We start from the raw sequence: 20,512 nt of genomic DNA on the forward strand, positions 1-20,512 counted from the left end.
TTTTAGCCTTCTGATGGGTCCAAAGTTTCCGTGATCGTCAAATTGTGTTCGACACATGATATGGTTAATAGGATTATTCTCTTCACTTCAATTAGTTGTACTGTTTCGAGAGACATGGCACCTGAACATAAAGGTTAACTTTAAACCTGTAAATTACAGTACTGCATAACTGTAGACCTAGAATAAAATTGCCTTGCACAATACTGTATTTTCCTTTTTCGGTCTTATCTAGTGTAGTTCAAAGTTGCAAAGAATTTACTGTAGTACAGTAGACTGTATTTAGAATTAAACTACAGTAATACATTTCATTTAAAGCGAGAAGAGGTACATAATGCATATTATAAATTTACTGTTAGATTGGGGAGCCTCCCTCCCAATTAAGGACACTTCCCAGATGTGGACAGATTGTTACGTCCCTTCGATGTCCGTAAATGAGAGGTTTCACTGCACACTGTGTTTCTGAACTGTGTATTTGCTGCTGGAGTCCACCCATTGGCTTTATGACAACAGCCAAATATGTGTCTGTCATCACAAGTAATTGAACCTGCATGATCGTCAGCTTACCACAAAAGATTTCTAAGGTGATGTGGAGGCTAGAGGGGTCGTCATATTATGGTGACATTCGGACAAAATTTCAACGCCGATTCCTTAAAGCCGAACACACAGACAAAACACTTCACACACTGGTCTAGTTTAAGCGTACTCGGACTGTCGCAATGTACGCCATACGAGGTTTTCCATCATTCTCTGAAGCGTCACCAGATTGTCCATCATACCACCTGGAGGAGGAGCTTCACCAGTGTGGTAATCGGTCGGGTGAGAACATGTCCTTTGATAAAGTCACACACAAAGAAGTCACATGCTGTGCAAATTCCTCGACATAGAGGTGGTGTGGAACCAGCAGCTGGTAGGTACGGCTTCTTCAGCGTGAAATGCAACACCTATTCACCGTCGAACGCGGAATATTCAATTCTTGTAACAAACGCTGCACTGATTTTGGACTAAGTGCGATGGATAACCTGATGGCACCTCAGAGGATGATGGACGTCCTCGTACTGGCTCCATTGTGATTGTCTGATATGCTTAACTTTGTTAACCAGCGTGTTAAGTGTTCTGTCTGTGGGTCCAGCTTTGTGGAATCGCAGAAGAAATTTCGTCCGAATGTCACCACGTGTAGCCTCCATGTCACCATAATTTTTTCTGTGGTAAGCTGAAGATCATGCAGATTCAGTTATTTGTAACGACAGAATACATATTTAGCTGTTGTCACAAGCCAATGCATGGACTCCAGCAGCAAATACACAGTTTATAAACACTGTGTATTTGCAATTTATTACCAGACACATCTTACCCCTAAACGCTCTATTTCTACAAAATCAATACTTAACTTCAGGTCATCCTGGATAACAAAATACACGCACCTCAATAATATAACAATAATAATAATAATAATAATAATAATAATAATAATAATCATGATGATAATAATAATAATGATAATAATAATTATAATAATGTCATAGCAATAACACTGCTACAGTCCTTGACGAATATTTTGACACTGCTACCTGCTTTGCCTTTTCCAGGCAACCAGTTGAACCCACTTGTGACAGTCGAAGTTTTGAGGTTGCCAATGTCGGCTGTGTTGGTCATAATATTGTTTTAGTGCGATATTATAATTCAACTTTATGTATATATTTATTTAATCTGGCGGAGTTAAGGCCATCAGGCCTTCTCTACCACACCACCAGAATACAAATAGACACAAACAAGAAACAAATGCAGGGAAAAGAAGCAAATAAGAAATATAAATAAAATTACAGATACAAATACAGAAAGCACAAATGCAAAAACTGTGAGAGAAATACACACGATATGTATTTTCCTTCCCCTGATATTTTTCCGACATTTCAGCACTTCACATGCTCTTACTTTTGTTTTTCTAGTTTCATTATATGTTGTTTGAGTTCATTGTAATTTTCTTCTTTTTTATAAATGTACCTGGTATAGAGTTCGCTAGTTGACTGGTTTCTTGCCTATCCGATGAGCTCTCTCTTCTTCCTTTGATATCTGCCCTCTCATTGGTGTATTTCATATTCTAATGGTTGTACTTCCGGGTTGTTCACGGTTGCGTGGATGGACTCGAAGACAAGGGCAGTCTGGTAGAGAGATTCAGAGACGAAAGGCAGCCACTTGCAGCGACCCATTGACGACAAGCAATCAGTTGGAGCGACACGGAGATGACGCGCAGTCTGGTGGAGAGTCTCGAAGATGAAGGGGAGTCACTTGGAGGGAGTTGGAGACGACGGCCAGTCGGTTGGAGCGACCCGGAGATGACGGGTGTTCTGTTGGAGGCATTTTGAATTGACAGAAGTTGTTTGGAGAGACTTGGGAGACTAGGAATGCTCTGCTAAGGTGGCTCTTGGGTGACACCAAACGAGAGGATCTTGGTTGGGGACTTGGCTGCCATTACGCTCACGTTACGAGGCGCCGTGTTACTGATGGGTGCTGTCTGGTTTTGACTTAGTGGCTGGCGCCTATTAACCAGCGATCTACGTGAATGGAGATTTTGGTGCTGGACTCTGCTACGCTTCGTGAGAATTTCCTGTCTCCATATGTTGGTTATCCACATCTCCGTCGTAATTTTTACTAGTCAAGAAGTAAATGGTCTTGGCTGGTGATTATGTGTATCAGCCAGCTGTATACTTCCGGTAGCTGGTGTGGTCATGGAGATCGCCCTTTTAAAGCTGGGACTGGCGCCATATCCAGTTTTATGACTGGAGGAATGTCTGGAGACAGCAGAGTCCTTCCCTCTGTCATATCAGCATCGCCAATTATCATCATGTTTGCGGCTTATGCCGTAGTATGTGTTATTTCACTATTTCTCCAGTAAGCGCGGGATCCATGTAATTAGTTGGTGCCCCAATTTTGGTTCTATTGGGAGTTCAGTGAGTGGAGCCATCTCTTCCGTTTAGTGGTGCAATCTAGAGGTGGTTGCTATTTTCTCTGCAGTCATTTTTCGTATTATGAGGTCTCTGGGCATTTTTGGCTGTCTTATGTATTGGGAAAGTTATCTTTTATTATTGCTTTTCTATTTATTCAGGGCGGGTTTCAAGGCATATGTAGTTAATGGGTTTTTGGATTGGTTATTGGTAATGCCACCTTTCTTGGTTTTACTAGGGCACTCCTTGTAAAGCACTGTAAGAGTTTATGTGAATTCTATTTTATATTTCTTAATGTTAATTGTAAACTGGGTTTCTGGTGCGTGAATCGCAGTGTGTATTACTGTTCAAGTTTGGGGTATAATTTGATTTGTATATTGATTTTGTAAGTTTAAGCCATTGTCATTAAATGTGCAAGTGAATGCTATTTTGTGGGCAGTCACTATTAATCCACTACCGATCCTTGGGCCTCATGATATTCTGTTCCTGATATAAACTAGAGAGGGGAAATTCAACATGCCCTCACAATGCGCGCGCGCACGCACACACACAGACACTAGTACGAAGATAAGATGACAATGGGCACAAAAGGTACTAACACAGTATATTGTCTACCTAATATATTAGTGATTAAGAAAAATGACTAAATATCTAGAAGTAGCTGACTGTGCAAATATAAAGCAATAAGTTATGTTATTTGTTTATATGTTATGTGATTGAGTGTTTATTTTATTGTTTTACTGTATCGTGTTATTTTGTGTTTTTTACAACAGTAACCACTGGGTAGTGCAAGTGGGGAACATTGGATCTTCTCTGTTGCGAACAAGTTCTACTATGTTGTAGAAATACATCAGAACATAGAAATATTTACATTAGTTCAATAGTTAATATTTGATCTGATATTAATTCTTTTTCAAACCGGTGTTGGAAGAAAGGGAAAGCCAATTCAGTCAGGTGGAAGAGAAAATGTGATTAATGTGCACAAGTTCTTTAAAGACGAATTTGATGCACTTAAATATGGAGCACCTACTATATCTGTCGTCGGACAAACTGGTACCATGACTGGAGTATCTCGCACATGTGTTATAGAATGTTAAATGAGAAAAATGCTGACAGTATAGGAAACAAAATTCGAACCTCAGGTAAGAAAAGCCCAACAGTACACTGAAGAAGACGAATAAAGACTCATTGACTGCATCTGCCATTAAGAGGACCATTTATTCATTATACAAAACAAGTTTTGTTCCCAGTTTGCTTGATATACACAAAGCTTTTGAGTGAGGCTAAGATAGTTGAAGGCAGTATATGGGTAATGCGAAAAATATGAATTTACGATATGCTAAAAACATTGTACAACGAAAATTATTAATGAAAAAAGCCGACATTGCAACAAAAAGATTTCACTATTTACGAAAAATGCAAGAACTAAGAGCAAGTGGTCGAACAATCGTTTATCTTGATGAAACTTGGCTGAATGTAAACCATATTACAGGAAAAGTATGGTTATGTGACACACCAGACAGTGAAATTCATTGTCCCCCTGGGTAAAAGGCAGAGATTTAATATAGTATATGCCAGGACTTCTGAGGGGTTTCTTCTGAACGGCCTTCTGTATTTTCGATCTAAATCAACAAAGGACTATCATGAGGAGATGGACGGTATTGTTTTCAGGGATTGGTTTGTAAACAAACTCCTTCCAAATATTCCTAAAAATAGTGTCATTGTTATGGACAATACATCTTATCATTCAGACAAACTAAAAAAGGCCCCAATTTCATCAAGTTAAAAAGCGAAATGGAAACCTGGTTACGCGAAAAGAACATTGAATACGATCCGAGATCCACCAAAGTTGTATTATATGACATTATATCAATACTAAGGAAAACAAATTTAGAAAATACGGAATTGATACTATTGCAGAGTTGGCAGGGCATACCGTAGTGCGTCTTCCTCCCTATTATTGCAACTTCAGTGCAACTGAATTAATTTGGGCCAAAGTAAAGAACAATGAAGCCAACATAATGTGACTTTCGGACCCAGTGATGTAACACTTCTCTTTCAAACAGCATTGTCAAAAGTGACACTAGGAAAATGGAGAAAAGCATGTGGAAGTGTAGAAAAGGAAGAAAAGTTTAATTGGGGAAAAGATGGTTTAATTGAAGGAGTCAATGACTGGTTTGTAGTCGATATAGGAGAGACAGACAGAGAGGACAGAGGATATGAACACTCTAGAGAGGAGCAGGCCGCCACTGATACTTCCATGGACATGATGGAAGGGATAGCACCAATGCCAACAACCCCATAATAGCAGCTGTGCAAGACAGAAGGTAAGCATATAATATGCTGTCTCTGTTCAAAATCTTGTCTCAACTTGTTCCTCAAATACTGTAGGCACTTTTCTCCATGTATTCCTGGTATTTCCAATTATTATGTTATTTCAAATCTAAAATGAAAACAGTCTACTTTGTGAACATTATGAAAAAAGGGAAGAGTGTTAATAAAATTCGAGACTGTTAATAGGTCTCACATACTTAAAAATTACTGGTATATAGGTATATTGTCACAGAACCACTTACATCAACTTCGGATTTCACCATAGGAAAGCCAATAGGAACTGGAGTGTCTTCAACCTTTATCTCTGATTTGATATCGTAACTCTGGTCCAAGCATTCTGTCTTCATGCCCGTCACTTTCAGATGCGATAAGTTCCCTTCCTACAGAACAAAGTGTGTGGTCAAAGTTAGAAATAAAAATCACATTATTGTTGAATAAAAGTTATGATATCTTCATTGTGTAATGTTATTCAATCGTACCAATGATAGTGCGAACATTCCTAACAATAATTTCTCTATACATCCATTTAGAAGGTAAAGAGAAAATGCATTTTATAACTTATGCTCTACTTTTTATATTTCCAACTATATCTATGTTGTCACAAATGAAGAAATAATTTGGTTAATACTTGCCTACTTTTGAAATTAATCATTATCCTGCTTGGCTATTTTCTGATGCAAGAGCATATTTAATAATTTTCAAATTTCTTTATCCCTCTCAAGTACAACTACGAGCTAACGTATACCATAATGTGCACGCCAATAACAGAAGCAGATCTCAAATCAATGCTGTACGTTTTCCACATATTTAATTAAATTTAGATCACAGTTTTACTAGTCAATAAGTGGTAGCATGTATTCCATAAACAATGTTGAAGTGAGTGGGAAATAATATCTGCTGTTGGACATCAGAAAGTACCTTGTCTGAATATAATTGTCTTAGAAATTATAACTCAAATAAAATGTTATAGAGTACAGAGGACAACCTCTCACATGAAATCCAAGAGTCATTTAACTTTCACACAGAGATGCCAACAGAACCGCAGTGGATCTGTGGGACCGGATTACATTAACAACTGTGACTCTGCATTACTCGATGATGATGCAGGGTGAGCAGTAGTGATACAGACTAGCTGATTTTCCTATGAAAATTTCTTCCCATGAAGAGTGTACAACCAAGCACACTTCATAATGTCAGACCAATTCATGACGCCATACACCACACAGCAAAGCACGGGGTTCTAATTTAGTCTACTGAATATAAAGTGTGAAATGTTTGCTTTTCTGACACTGTTACACAAACAAATAAAAAAATATATAATCTCAGTAAGACTTACCTCTGATAAAGGATCATTTTCTTCCATTTCGTATGTGTTACCATGTAGTTGTATGTCGAGCAGATCAAGTGCAGGTTCCATCTTGATCACATCCATCACAACTGAAAGATAAGGTTATGTAATTGACAGTGATCACAGAAACTGTGCTGTTGAGCAACAGTAATTACTAGTTACTAGGATCTAGTTCACATAGCTTTAGCTGGTAATCAATCTTCTTTCACAATTCCTTGCAAAGATCCCTTGAATCACTACGTGCTAGTATCAGGGACTGTCAAAATAATCTTCAATTCAAAACCACACTAACTTCCTAGACGCTTTGCCAGTAACTAAGACTAATTCATGCATGGCTTCTAGTAAACAATTTTCTTATTCTAGGAGACAATATTTCAATCATCAGTAATTTCAACCCTATACAAACATTCTAGGTTTAATGTTTAATTCAGCAACTAATTCGTTGTTTGTTTTTAACTTCTACAAAAAACTGTCTAGTGTCTATTAATCAGGTATCTATTTAGATTCTATTGTAGTTGTAATTCTATTTTTATTCGTGAAATTGTAGTTGTGATGTCTTGGTAGAAAGGAAAAGAAGGCCTAGTGGCCTTATCCCTACAAGGTTAATTTATCTTAAATTTCTACACAAGTCTGAAACCACTTATCAGCTACAGAAGAATTTCGAACATTTTTAGCACTGATAGCGGGACTAAATATGAGTACCTCAGTGGAAAAATGGCAGATCCCACTTCAAAGCAATTGTGAGATAATTGCTGTTAAAGTTTATTGTAAATTACTATTGATGTATAGGACATACATATATCAAGCCTGGTTTAGAGGAAAGAAGACAGATGTACAAATACAACTGCAAATCGTTAGTGCCATAGATATAAACATAGTGAATCAGTATTTATCCAAAATTGAAGATAGCATTACAGGCATATATATGACTACGCAAACTCTGTCTCATCATCAATAAATTCGATGTTTTCACACGTGGTTGTGTCATTTACAGTCTTAAGATTCCTGTAAAAGTCATGATAAACAGGAGAAATCAATGGTAAGAGTTTCATTAGGTCATTATGCTTGGACAGCGTGATGTAGAGCTGGGGACAGAGCGAGTAGAACTGTTGAGTAACTCGGTTCTATCAGTTTACGTGCTTGGCAGCAGAGCACTGAAGTTACTCGGTTAACCGTAGCCATTACCGGTCAGTTCAAACGTTCGAACAGAGTTCACGTGTTTCACTTAGTGTTTCACAACGTAGGTACTAATATATTTAAATACGTTCTGCTGAAGGACAAATTATTTCCTTATCCCCAAGGCGGGCTGAAACTCTGGTATTGAAGGGGAGTTCATCCTATTATATGACCTATCAAGTGGGCCTAATGAACACTGCCAGTCTGAACATCTTACTGTAAATAATAATAATAATAATAATAATAATAATAATAATAATAATAATAATAATAATAATAATATTGTTATTATTACTATTATTAAAGTCCAGGATAACAGAGAAGATTTGGAATTTAACGGGTTACATCAGCTCCGTCTTTATGCGGATGACGTGACTATATAAGGAGAAAATCCACAAACTATTACGGAAAACATGGAAATTTTAATTGAAGTGAAGAGATAGGTTTGAAAGTAAATCCCGAAAAGACAAAGTATATGTTTATGTCTTGTCACCAGAATATTGTACGCAATGGAAATATAAAATTTGGAAATTTATCCTTTGAAGAGGTGGAAAAGTTCAAAAATCTTGGAGCAAGAGTAACAAAATGACACTCGGAAGGAAATTAAACGCAGAATGAATATGGGAAATGCGTTTCATTATTCGGTTGAGAAGCTTTTATAGTCCAGTCTGCTGTCAAAAAGGTGAAAGTTAGAATTTATAAAACAATTATATTACCGGTTCTTCTATATGGTTGTGAAATTTGGACCCTCACTTTGAGAGAGGTACAGAGGTTAAGGGTGTTGGAGAATAAGATGCTTAGGAAAATATTTGGGGCTAAGAAAGATGAAGTTACAGGAGAATGGATAAAGTTACATAACGCAGAACTACATGCATTTTATTCTTCACCTGACATAATCAGGAACATTAAATCCAGACGTTTCAGATAGGCAGGGCATGTAGCACATATGGGGGAATCCAGAAATGCATATAGAGTGCTAGTTGGGAGGCCGGAGGGAAAGAGACCTTTGGGGAGTCCGAGACGTAGATGGGAGGATAATATTGAAATATATTTGAGGGAGGTGGGGATATGATGTAGAGACTGATTTAACCTTGCTGAGGATAGGAACTGATGGCGGGTTCAAGTGAGGGTGGCAATAAACCTCCGGGTTCCTTAAAAGCGATAAGTATTATTATTATTATTATTATTATTATTATTATTATTATTATTATATTAGAGTGTTTGATTAATATTAAAATATGTTAAAAAAGGAAATGCATTTTTTTGTATTTGTGTTTATCGGATTTGTGTTACTTCATCAGTCATCATTTTATTTGCATTTATTTCTACGAATTATGTTACCTAATTACTTTAATTTATTAATAATATTATTCTTCACTAAAGAGAACATGGTTGTATGAAAGGCTACTCATGTTATAAAATAAATAAATATTACGTTCTTCAATTCAAGATTCCTCATTTTATTGATTATTGTATCCACTTTCCATAATAGTAAATAATTCTGTGTGTAATTTTTTAAGTGCTTTAGGTAGTGCTTCATGGAGTCCGTTTCTTTCTATCTTCTTTTTTACTTAGCTGCAGCGTTTAACATTTACCTCACATGTTAATTTATTAACTGTTAGTATTATGAATTATTTCATCAGTTTTATTTCGTCGCTCATATATAACAACACTGAAGGTTAAATAGGCGTTTCATATAAAATAACTCCGCAAACTGCTGTAATCACTGAAATAAAATTTGCAACTGCCATTTGGCAATGAAGAGAAGCACTTTTTTTCTCGTCTATTGTCAAAGCGAAAGTGCTTTACTACAATGCTTGTAAAATACTCAATATATCTAAATTTTAAATCTGCCGCCACAAATGTGTACTCAGATCAACCGAGTAATGACGTCACAGTAACTGCTCCGAACCGAACCTCAGCTTGATGCAGTGGCCACTTAGGTACCTAAGGTTGAAAGTGATTATTGTGCTTGCTTGTCGACCTCTTCTTTTTGTGTTTGCTTTTATCTACTTATCTTAATGGCTACACGTAGCCTATAACTGAGTCCAATAATCTCAGGTTTATCTTTACTTACAAAGATGGAGGTAGCATCCCTGAAAGTTACTGCACTACCTGCGATTGATTTTTTTTTTTCTGTACACAAGGCTTTTCTGCAATAGAGACAGATCTTTCATGTCCTCCTTTTCCATACGTATTACATGGACTGGTTTCTTTTTTCTGGCCCTCGCAATTAGGTCGCACCATTGGTCAGGGACGTAAACGTATTGGGTGTGAAGTTTTTCCCTTTCGATCACACCAAAGTCGCGATCTGAAGCCATGTATGTATGCCCAGGTACAAAGAACACCCGTTTTCACCAAATGAACCCACAAAGATACTACAAGGACATTCTTATTTTAGCACATGAATCTGTCCAGATGATGAGATTACGTCTTCCATCTGTAAGTGCAGGGATGGCCTTGAGAAAAACAAAAAACGATTTCATTTGGAACTGTGGTGGTGGTGGTGGTGGTGGTGGTGGTGGTGGTGGTGGTAGTGGGCTTTAAAAAGGGCGCGTCAGTTACTATGGATATTTGCGCCCTTATCTAAAATTCTTCATAAAAAAGACACAAATAATACAATAATCCGAGTGCTAAAATAACTAAAAAGCGTTATGGAAAACGAGGTACACAATTCCAGTACACATAAGGTGATTTGTAAAGGATAATAAAAGTGAGCAGTTCTACAACACTAGGTAGTATTCAAAATGAACCAATAAAATAATAAAACTAAGGTCACCAGAGATAAATTATGTATCAAATTTCAAAAACTATAAAGTTTTATAAAATATTCGGATGTACAAGGTCCGAAATGTCAACTGTGTAAAATAAAATACAAAACTACAAATGTAACCTCCGGATGTAAAGGGTCAGGAAAATTAGTAAAACGGGTCAATAAAAAAACTAAATCACCTTTTCCAGTCCTGTATTCGATAAAAATCTCAGAACTGGATTTATACAATTAAAATCATTTCCAAGAGCGTCACATAGAGTCTCCAGAATTCCATATTGCCAATGGACCGGTCATATTTTCTGCAATGCAATAAACAATGTTCCACTGTAAGTGGAACACGGCACATATCACATTCCGGCTGAGGCTCGCCACGTAGGAGATGGCCATGTGTCAGATGACAGTGGCCAATCCTCAACTGCGTGAGTAAAACCTCTTCGTGACGCTCTTGAGGACGAATCCCAAACTCGGACAGTATTCTTTACACTTCGTAATTTGTTTCCCTCTTGTACAGACCAATCTCCTTCCTTGCCACCATATTTTACATATCAAGTGATTTTCAATGTCCTGCCACCTCTCGAGCCAATATACCAGAGACCCATTCAGTGCACCAACCCTGGCTGCAGCATCTACAAGCGGATCATCACTATTAAAAGACTGCTAGGAATGAATGGAACTTGAGTCCGAACAGATAAGGAATCTGACCCAGGGTTGCATATTTAAAAACAATAAAGCTCTGTAAAAAGCATATATATTTTGATGTACCGAAGTACATATGATATTTCCATGCAGATATTCTGCGTCATCACATGATGAAAGGGAGATGGAACGGAGAAAAATTCTCCCCGGCGCCGGGATTTGAACCCGGGTTTTCAGCTCTACGTGCTGATGCTTTATCCACTAAGCCACGCCAGATACAATCCCGACGCCGTTCAGAATCGTCTCAGATTAAGCTCCATCTCTTGGGTTCCCTCTAGTGGCCGCCCTCTACACTACGTCATAGATGTCTATGAACGCAGGACCGAAGTCCATACATGTGTTGAGGTCCACTCAGATGAGTGACTGATTGGCCGGGATCCGACGGTATGAGCGCCGTCTTAAGTCACAAAGTGATTTATTACGCATATCATATATATTTTGATGTACCGAAGTACATATGATATTTCCATGCAGATATTCTGCGTCATCACATAATGAAAGAGAGATGGAACGGAGGAAAATTCTCCCCGGCGCCGGGATTTGAACCCGGGTTTTCAGCTCTACGTGCTGATGCTTTATCCACTAAGCCACGCCGGATACAATCCCGACGCCGTTCAGAATCGTCTCAGATTAAGCTCCATCTCTTGGGTTCCCTCTAGTGGCCGCCCTCTGCACTACGTCATAGATGTCTATGAACGCAGGACCGAAGTCCATACATGTGTTGAGGTCCACTCAGATGAGTGACTGATTGGCCGGGATCCGACGGTATGAGCGCCGTCTTAAGTCACAAAGTGATTTATTACGCATATCATATATATTTTGATGTACCGAAGTACATATGATATTTCCATGCAGATATTCTGCGTCATCACATGATGAAAGAGAGATGGAACGGAGAAAAATTCTCCCCGGCGCCGGGATTTGAACCCGGGTTTTCAGCTCTACATGCTGATGCTTTATCCACTAAGCCACGCCGGATACAATCCCGACGCCGTTCAGAATCGTCTCAGATTAAGCTCCATCTCTTGGGTTTCCTCTAGTGGCCGCCCTCTGCACTACGTCATAGATGTCTATGAACGCAGGACCGAAGTCCATACATGTGTTGAGGTGCACTCTTGTGTGCTGTGTGGCTTGCGACTGTATCGCCCTGAATTTTACATGCTCTACGGATTTATTATTATTATTATTATTATTATTATTATGCACGAACTTTTTATGTTATGTTTAATGACTATAGTGTAGTTTATTCATGTAATTTTTCACAATAACTGTAGTTTTTAAAAAGACCTTTAACCTAAAATGAAAACAGGAGCTGCAAATTTGTGTATGTTGCTTGTGACTATGTTTCATCTAAAATCTTACAATTTTTATTTTTCTTAATATTACAGCTTGATGTTAGTAGAATAAGTGAAATATCACCACAGAAACAAAATTATTCAACAAAAAGGAAGCGCAACAGTGACAAATGGACAAAGGTGATGGTTAAACGAAGACATAATATAGGTCGACAGTATGTGTATAGTAAAACAAATAAGACAGTTCAAGCAGCTTCTTTAGGACCTTCTTGCACTTGTTCCAATAAATGCTATACTAAGCTACTTGGAGAATTCATGAGAATATTTTTCACTTTTTCTGCGACATGGGAGACTTCACTGCCCAAAATGCGTATTTGATGGCCAAGATGAAAATGGAGCCAAAGGCAAAGAATTGGACTCCAATTGTTTTGGGGGGATCTCTCGTGGCTACTAAGAGATTTGAAATAATCCAGTTTTGTCTATCCTGTGGTGGGTCACACTTGACTCCCATACGATCGTGATTTTGCAAATTAGAAAAATATGCAAGAAACAGGCATTCAATAGTCTACATGCCAGATGAATGGGTTGATGTGAAGTTAGCAGGTCGAAATAACAGCTTTATTGTAACAAAAATGGAAAAAGAGAGGATTTCAAGAGTTTGGATGATCTTAAATCACTGGTATCCAAAACAACTAATTGAAGAATGGTAATAAAATTCATTTCGGTGAAGCCACACAATTTCACTTGAATTCCAAAACTCTTTATGAGTGAGGTGTAAAGCATTGTTAATCCACATTAGGCCCTCTGAATATTGCTGATAATACGACTTAATAAGAAAGGAAGATCTGTAGAATGAGATCCATTTCAACTTCCAGTAAAATATAGAACTCCACTCTTCATTAACCAGAAGAAATTGAATGATGTATTGTCTCTTATGGCATACATTCCAGCAGCCAATCAAGACTCCTTCCAGTCACTTAAAGGCAATAATATGCATGGCTATGAAGTGGAAGACCTCTCATAATACATAATGATTGACAAAGTTTTCATTGTTTCTGTAAGACTACGTAACATAATCAATTAACTATACTAAAATATTATTTTTCATAATAAATGAGTGGTATATGACATCAGATATTTCTATCCTTTCTCAGTGAGATATAGTCATTAGCCACAGTTAGTTACTTCCTTAATTGCGATAACTATGAAACTGTGTTTGGAATCAAAATGTTTGTGCTACATTCATGAATATGTTTCAAAACATGCAAGAAATCTTCATAGTTTGATATTATGATTTACAGGTTATCAAACTTTATTTTGCTCATTTCTCAAAACTATATCAGTGTGGCTTATGACTATATCTCTTGGAGCCCTTCATATCATAGGCTAATTGAAACCGATTTCCTGAATATCTTCAGCAGAAGTTACATTCACAATTTTGCAAAAATAGCTGTGGGAAGTCTCATGATTAGAAGAAAACTGATATACTTTGATAATACAGTGAGTCTGCAAAGAAATGTAGCGGGTAATGAATGAGCACTGCCTCAGGTGAGAGGGCGCTCGTTTCGAAAAAATGCGACCCGTAAATACAGCAAAGAAAAACAGCCTTACTTGGTTAATATACTGGATTTCATTCATGAGATCTACTAGAAATGCCCACCATCATTGTACGGTGCACAAATGCAAAAAATTGCGCAACAAATTTCCATCCACACATCGGAAATCAGCTGCAATATTACTAATTTCTATTCTAATCCTTCCTTGCATATCAAGTAACGTTAGTGGATAATTCGATGAAGTTTTTATTAATACATCCCCTAAGAAAATATCGTGGCCTTATTTTGCCATCATAGGTAATGGATAAATCAATTTTACAAAATTTACTCTTCAGGTTGGGGCATTGCTTATGAGGCAACTAAGCAAGGACATAAAGGGCAGTGGCGTATACTGGTTAAAGGGTTTGGGCTACCACTGACCCTATTATTACACAAAATATATCTAACAATTACTTTAATTTTAATTACTATGGTAAAACTAATAATACAAAATTATTACATTATGTTATATTATAAACTTTTTCTTTTGTAATTTCCTTGGGCTACCGCCGGTAGCCCGCAAAATACGCCCCTGATAAAGGGGTAGGGTGGCCAGTTCATTAACCCCACCTTCCGTTTAATATTACAATTCTGCAAACTAAAACGTGCCGCGAAACAAAGGTAAACTTAACCCAGATGTTCCCGACGTCCTTCCAGAAGGACAGAATGCATGGCTTAAGAAATAATGACGTAATAATTAATATTAGGCTCCAAATGTTACTATTGTTAGTCACGCTGCCTTTTGAATGTCCATTGTTGACGGACTGCACAGCAGCTGCAAGTTAACCGTCAGTTGTGAGCGAGAAATTTAGACCTGAATGTTGGACTTCAGCAGCGATGGTTGATTTGATTGACCTTGTTACAAATGGGTAATTATATTTACCATAATTTACGGATTATTTTTTTGAAATTTATGGTGCAGTATCTCAAAGGTTAGGGCTTTCAATACACTTATGTTAAATTTGCATGAACGTACATTCATAACTAGTAATAACGTTATATTTTCTAGCGTCCTTCTGGAAGGATGTCAGGATAATATGGTATTTTCTTTGTGTTTCCCGGAGAAAAATTACATTGCATGAACTTCTGGAAATCGTGGATAGTAGTGAAACTATTCCAAACAGTGGTGTAGATATCGCACTTTTGCTAGGTACCTCTAAATGCAAATGATGATTTGACTGATGAGGATTCGGGTGCAGAAGACAACCCATGTATAGATAATTTGAGATTAAGTCAACTGAGTGCCGATGTGTTTGTAACTGACATCGCTATCAACAATGAATGTGAGGATTCATCATATGACATAGGATTGCCATCTGTTACCTGGTCCATCTCTGCTATCTCGAAAGTGTAGAAGGACAAGATCTACAACGTCCTCTACAGCCCTGGAAACAAACAAGGAAGACGTTACTGGGACAAAGGGTACCAAGAAAGAAGATAGAGGGGAACCTGTAAAAGCAGGCTCAACACTCCCAACCACCAGTTCTACATTGGTCCCTCCAACTCTGCAGACAAACAAGGAAGGTATTATTGGGACACAAGCTGCCGAGAGAGAAACTACAGGGGAACCTGAAAATGAAGACTCAACTCTTCCAAGCACGGAATGGCCTCTGATGTGTGAAGTATCACTCAAACCCGATGAAGAAATTCTAAACATGGTGGTCACTTATATCAATCAGTACGCAGCAAAGAAGAACAGAGTAGGAGACTGCTCTGAAAATGAAATGATGATGTTTCTAGCTGTAGTCCTGCTTAGTGGTTATGTAGCAGTTCCCAGAAGAAGAATGTATTGGCAAGGGGAACAAGACAGTCACAATGAACTTGTGTCAAAAGCAATATCGAGAGACAGATTCGATTTCATCATGATGAACTGGTATGTGTGTGATAACGATGACCTAGATAAATTTTTCCTCTGAGACAAGTTGGGCGCTTTTCAAGAGAGAAGAAGCTAAGGATAGCTGTGCCTCAACCTCGTCTTTTTGAGTCATACAACAATCATATGGGAGGCATCGATTGTGGGGACCAGAACATGTCTCTCTATCGGACGTCCATCAGAGGGAAGAAATGGTACTTTCCAATCATCGCTCATCTCATAGATGTCGCTGAACAGAACGCCCGTCTTTTGTACAGGCCTAATGAAGAGAATATAGATCATCTGTCTCTTCAGAGACGAGTTGCGACAGCTATTCTGAAATCAAACAAAAGGGGTTCTCACCAGCAAAGGTAGGCCTTCCAAGGTATCGAAAATTGCATCCTGGTATGATGGACGGGACCACTACGTTTCTGATCTGCCAGTGGACATTCATACGCATAAGAAGAAGCAACTGAAATGCAGGATATGCCCAAAAAAATAAAATAAAAAAAAAAAGCAACCACAATGTGCCTCAAGTATGATCTGCCCCTTCATGTCAGCTGTTTTGTGTCTTTTCACATCAAGTGAAATGATTGGTGAAAGAACATTATTTACTGGATTAGTAAAAAACCATAGTCACTGGATTAGTGATAAGCATGAGTGACTGGATATCCACAGCTAATTAATGCTATACTTTGCGATATTTATTTATGTCAGCATGTTCTCAATTGTTTTGTGGTATTCCAACATATTATCATTCCTAAATAAATAGCAATGTAATTGTGCTTAATGATATCTATAGTTTTAACATTATTAAGCACCTAAATGTTATTTTTAGTATTTCTTATGTTTTTGGAGGACCACGAGTATAATTTTCTGGTACGAACTGCTGAAATTCGCTTAACTATTACGAAAAATCTTTCTTCACATTTCTTATGAAATTATAGTCATATTATCCTGACGTCCTTCCAGAAGGACGCACTTTTCTGCAAAACCTAGGAAGGTTATTACTTAAAAAACATACTTGTCCATTACTAAGGATCACTATGAACAATAGACATACTATCTTTCGAAATTTCAAACAAAAAAAATAATTCAGGAACATCTGGGTTAATAGTGAAACAGGTATAATGAAAACAATGACGGTTATATTCGAGTGTGAAGTTTATGTTGACTTATACGCTAAAGGTAAAAATTGCAACTTACCTCTCCCCGAATTGCAAATATACGAAACTAATAACGGAACTATTTACCGAAAGTGAACTTCATTGCCTCTCCCTGGACTCTTAGGGGAGATCAATGTTGCCGTGAATGTAGCGACAAAGCTGATCTCACTGCTCCAGAGATGCGCTGTCGTGTCGTGTTAACCACAAAGCTTTTAAGAGAGAGACGATAAAAGTAAAAAAAAAAAAAATGGAGTTAAATCATACTTAAAACTCCATACACTCTACTATTCAGAATTTAAAACGCAGAACACTTGCTTTATCAAAGCTAAAATATTGAGTTAGGTACTAATTATATGAAAAATTAAAAAGAATATCCAAATATAGCCTATTTACAAATAATTCAATCAATGAAATCCTGTGTGTCCCACTGTAGCAAACGGCCGCAACAATAGTAATCTTCGCCACCTTCCTCTATTTTTATCCAGTAAGTCCCGCGTCGTGATGTGGCCTAAGGCATCCTGCCTTGGACTCAAGTTACAGAATGTGAACTGGTTCGAGTTCTCATGGGGATGAAATTTTCTCATGAAATTTCGTCCAATGTATGGGACCGGTCTCCACCTAGAATCGTGATGCACTAGGAGAGCTAAAATAGGTGGTAAAATCCAGTTGCGAAAGCCAGCTATAATGGCTGGGGGGATCATCCGCCCAATAAGCTGGAGAAATCTATGGAGCCAGAAATTAATGTAACTAATAATGGGTGAATATTCTGAAATGGGCAAATATGAATAACAAAACTGAAAAAAAATTTATTATATTAAATTGTGTCTCTTTTTCTCACATTGATTACATTTGCTCCTATTATTGAAGGTATCGGTATCAGTTGAGCTTAAAAAAATGTGAGATTTTCTAATTAAAAAAAAAAAGCCAAGGGACCGTTGTTACCAAATTGGGGACAGTACTTACATAATATATAAAGAAATGAAAATTTGTAAAAAAAAATAAATAAATAAACTTATCGTCGTTTAAGAACCAATACCTCGTAACTGACAAAATGTAAATTTTACAGGAGAAAAAAAAACCGAATAAAAACCATAAAAATAACTCAATAGCCTTGAAAAGTGATATATGGCTATGAAATAGCTTAACTAATTTGTAACTATGTGAAAATGGGTGATCATGGCCGTAGACATTTGGCCATGTCACTTCTGCGGTATTGGAACTCTGCTGTTGACACATTTTGTTAGTTACGCGGTATTGTGTGACAACTTTAGCAGCTTCAAGACACATGTTGACTAGCGTTTTCTTTGCGTTAAAACTGTCTTCTTGAAATATTATTCGTGCTCTTGTATATGCTAATGTGTTATCTGAATTGTTGTCCTACCATCTGACTTGCAATCAAGGTCGGTAGGCTGTAGCTTCAGTCAGCAGTAGATCTACGTTCCAGACAATGATTGCTACATTCTTACAGTCAATCAAATGCTGAAAGTATGGAAAAGGAAAAACGAAGACACAGTTCAATGTTTATTGTAATAATAATAACAATAATAATAATAATAATAATAATAATAATAATAATAATAATAATAATCTGGTAACAGGTACTTTATTTCCACACTACGCATTTGAATACATAAGTATAATTGTTACTAAAACGTTACTGGCAAATATAATTTTATAATAAAATGATGATAAATAATAACAATAATAATAATAATAATAATAATACCAATTATTATTATTATTATTATTATTATTATTATTATTATTATTATTATTATTATTATTATTATTATTATTATTATTATTATTATTGACAATGGACTTAACTTGCTAATAATGAATACAAAGCATATAAAAATGTAATAATGATGATAACAATAATTTTTCAGGCACAATATTCGTTAAACACAATAAAGAAATAATTATAGGCCTGCACTGGAATCATAAAAAGTAATCCTTGACTAACCCTATTGTGGAATGCTATCATAAAAACTATGGCAGTCTCTTGGAATAACATTCTTCAATTATTGCAGATGATTCCATTTTGACTCATTAATCTTCAGCCTATCATTGTACAGTTTTGGAAAAACGACATTGCTGGAGAGCTTCTTAGGGCGCCTAGGCATTTCTTGCAAGTCATCACTGAAATTGCACTTGAAGAGTATTATACCATCAGGAAAATACTGAACGACTCTTAAGTCAGTGACCGTAGAGTCATTTTTATTCCTCCCAAGTTGAATAGAGTCGTATAACGACAAATCTTTAGTCGCAAAGTTTGTGAAGAAGTTATGAGTCAGATAATGGACTTCATAGGGGAACGGTTTCTTCCTAGCCTCTTTAGAAATCAAAGCATACTGGCTAGGAAGTGTTATTTCACGTCCTTTCAGTTTACATTCAATAGAACTATGGACGGAATTGCATTCCATTTGTGTATGTCTTTTTTCCAAAAATGTCTGTGTTATTGTAACACCAGTATTAATGGCTAATTTTAATAAGGCATTTGCCATTACTACTTTTCTATTCTGGTAATTACTACCATCAGAACACAGAATGACTGGGAGTAGATAATCTTTCAGTTGCTTGGTTAACATATCTACCAAGCATGATGCAAAAGTTGACGCCAATAGATCAGCCTCTGTCTCATTAAACCAGTAACATACTGCTTCCTGAGTGGCTAGGTTGTACATTGTAAAATTATGCACAGCTAATTTTGTTGTATAATACAAATGGTGTCATCTTAACTGCTTGAAGATCCATTGTATAAACTATACACAAATTTTTCTGCCCATTTTCTTTGTCTTTATATTTTTCATTTATTGCCAATTCTTTCCTTTCATTATGAGTTTTCCATTCTTCTTCTTTGATATTTCCGGCTTTATAGCTGCAGCAAACGTTACATTGAACCTTCTTGGGCCTAAAGAGACTGAGGTTAACTCCTAGAACAAACTGTCGAAAGTATGTCGGCTTAGGTTACTGTCATCACATTTTTCTTAGTAAAGCTCATATGATTGTGACTGTGACTGCACAATCGGTTCTAGATACAATTTTGTGTATGTTCGTCTACAATAATGTGACGGTAATTTAGGCAGGCTACTGAAGAAAGAAGTAAGAAATTCTTTCGAATGCTCTTTTTCCTGTGATTTTGCACGAGGATATGACTCATATTTTACAGAAGGGACGCCATCAGTACTATTACCTAACCAATATCGCACAGTCTATTCTTTAATTCCCAATGTACACAGAAACATCTTTTTACAAACCTGAATTTTTTTCTCATGTTATGCCATATCCTGTTAATGTTCACAGAAGTTTCTCCCGTCTTGAATGCAGAACAT

At 37.0% G+C, this 20,512-nt stretch overlaps 1 protein-coding gene across 8 annotated transcripts in view; it reads right to left on the reverse strand.

Moving 5' to 3' along the window:
* The window catches only part of LOC138693007 (zinc finger protein 501-like), a 161,261-nt gene that overhangs the window by 82,040 nt on the left and 58,709 nt on the right, over positions 1-20,512 (reverse strand). For 6 of the 8 annotated variants that reach the window (XR_011330191.1, XR_011330193.1, XR_011330192.1 and 3 more), the window contains 2 exons: positions 6,613-6,713; positions 5,519-5,656 (listed from right to left, as the gene is read on the reverse strand). Coding sequence is in view for 3 of the 8 variants with exons in the window: in XM_069816513.1 (XP_069672614.1) it covers positions 5,519-5,656; positions 6,613-6,713 (239 nt within the window). In the remaining 5 variants the exon portion in view is untranslated. Of the gene's footprint in view, positions 1-5,518; positions 5,657-6,612; positions 6,714-17,217; positions 17,318-18,994; positions 20,124-20,512 lie in introns of those variants that run through there. The other 2 variants (XR_011330194.1, XM_069816516.1) reach the window with 2 other exon arrangements.

This window comes from Periplaneta americana, chromosome 17 (genome assembly GCF_040183065.1).
Source record: "Periplaneta americana isolate PAMFEO1 chromosome 17, P.americana_PAMFEO1_priV1, whole genome shotgun sequence".
NCBI lineage: Eukaryota > Metazoa > Arthropoda > Insecta > Blattodea > Blattidae > Periplaneta > Periplaneta americana.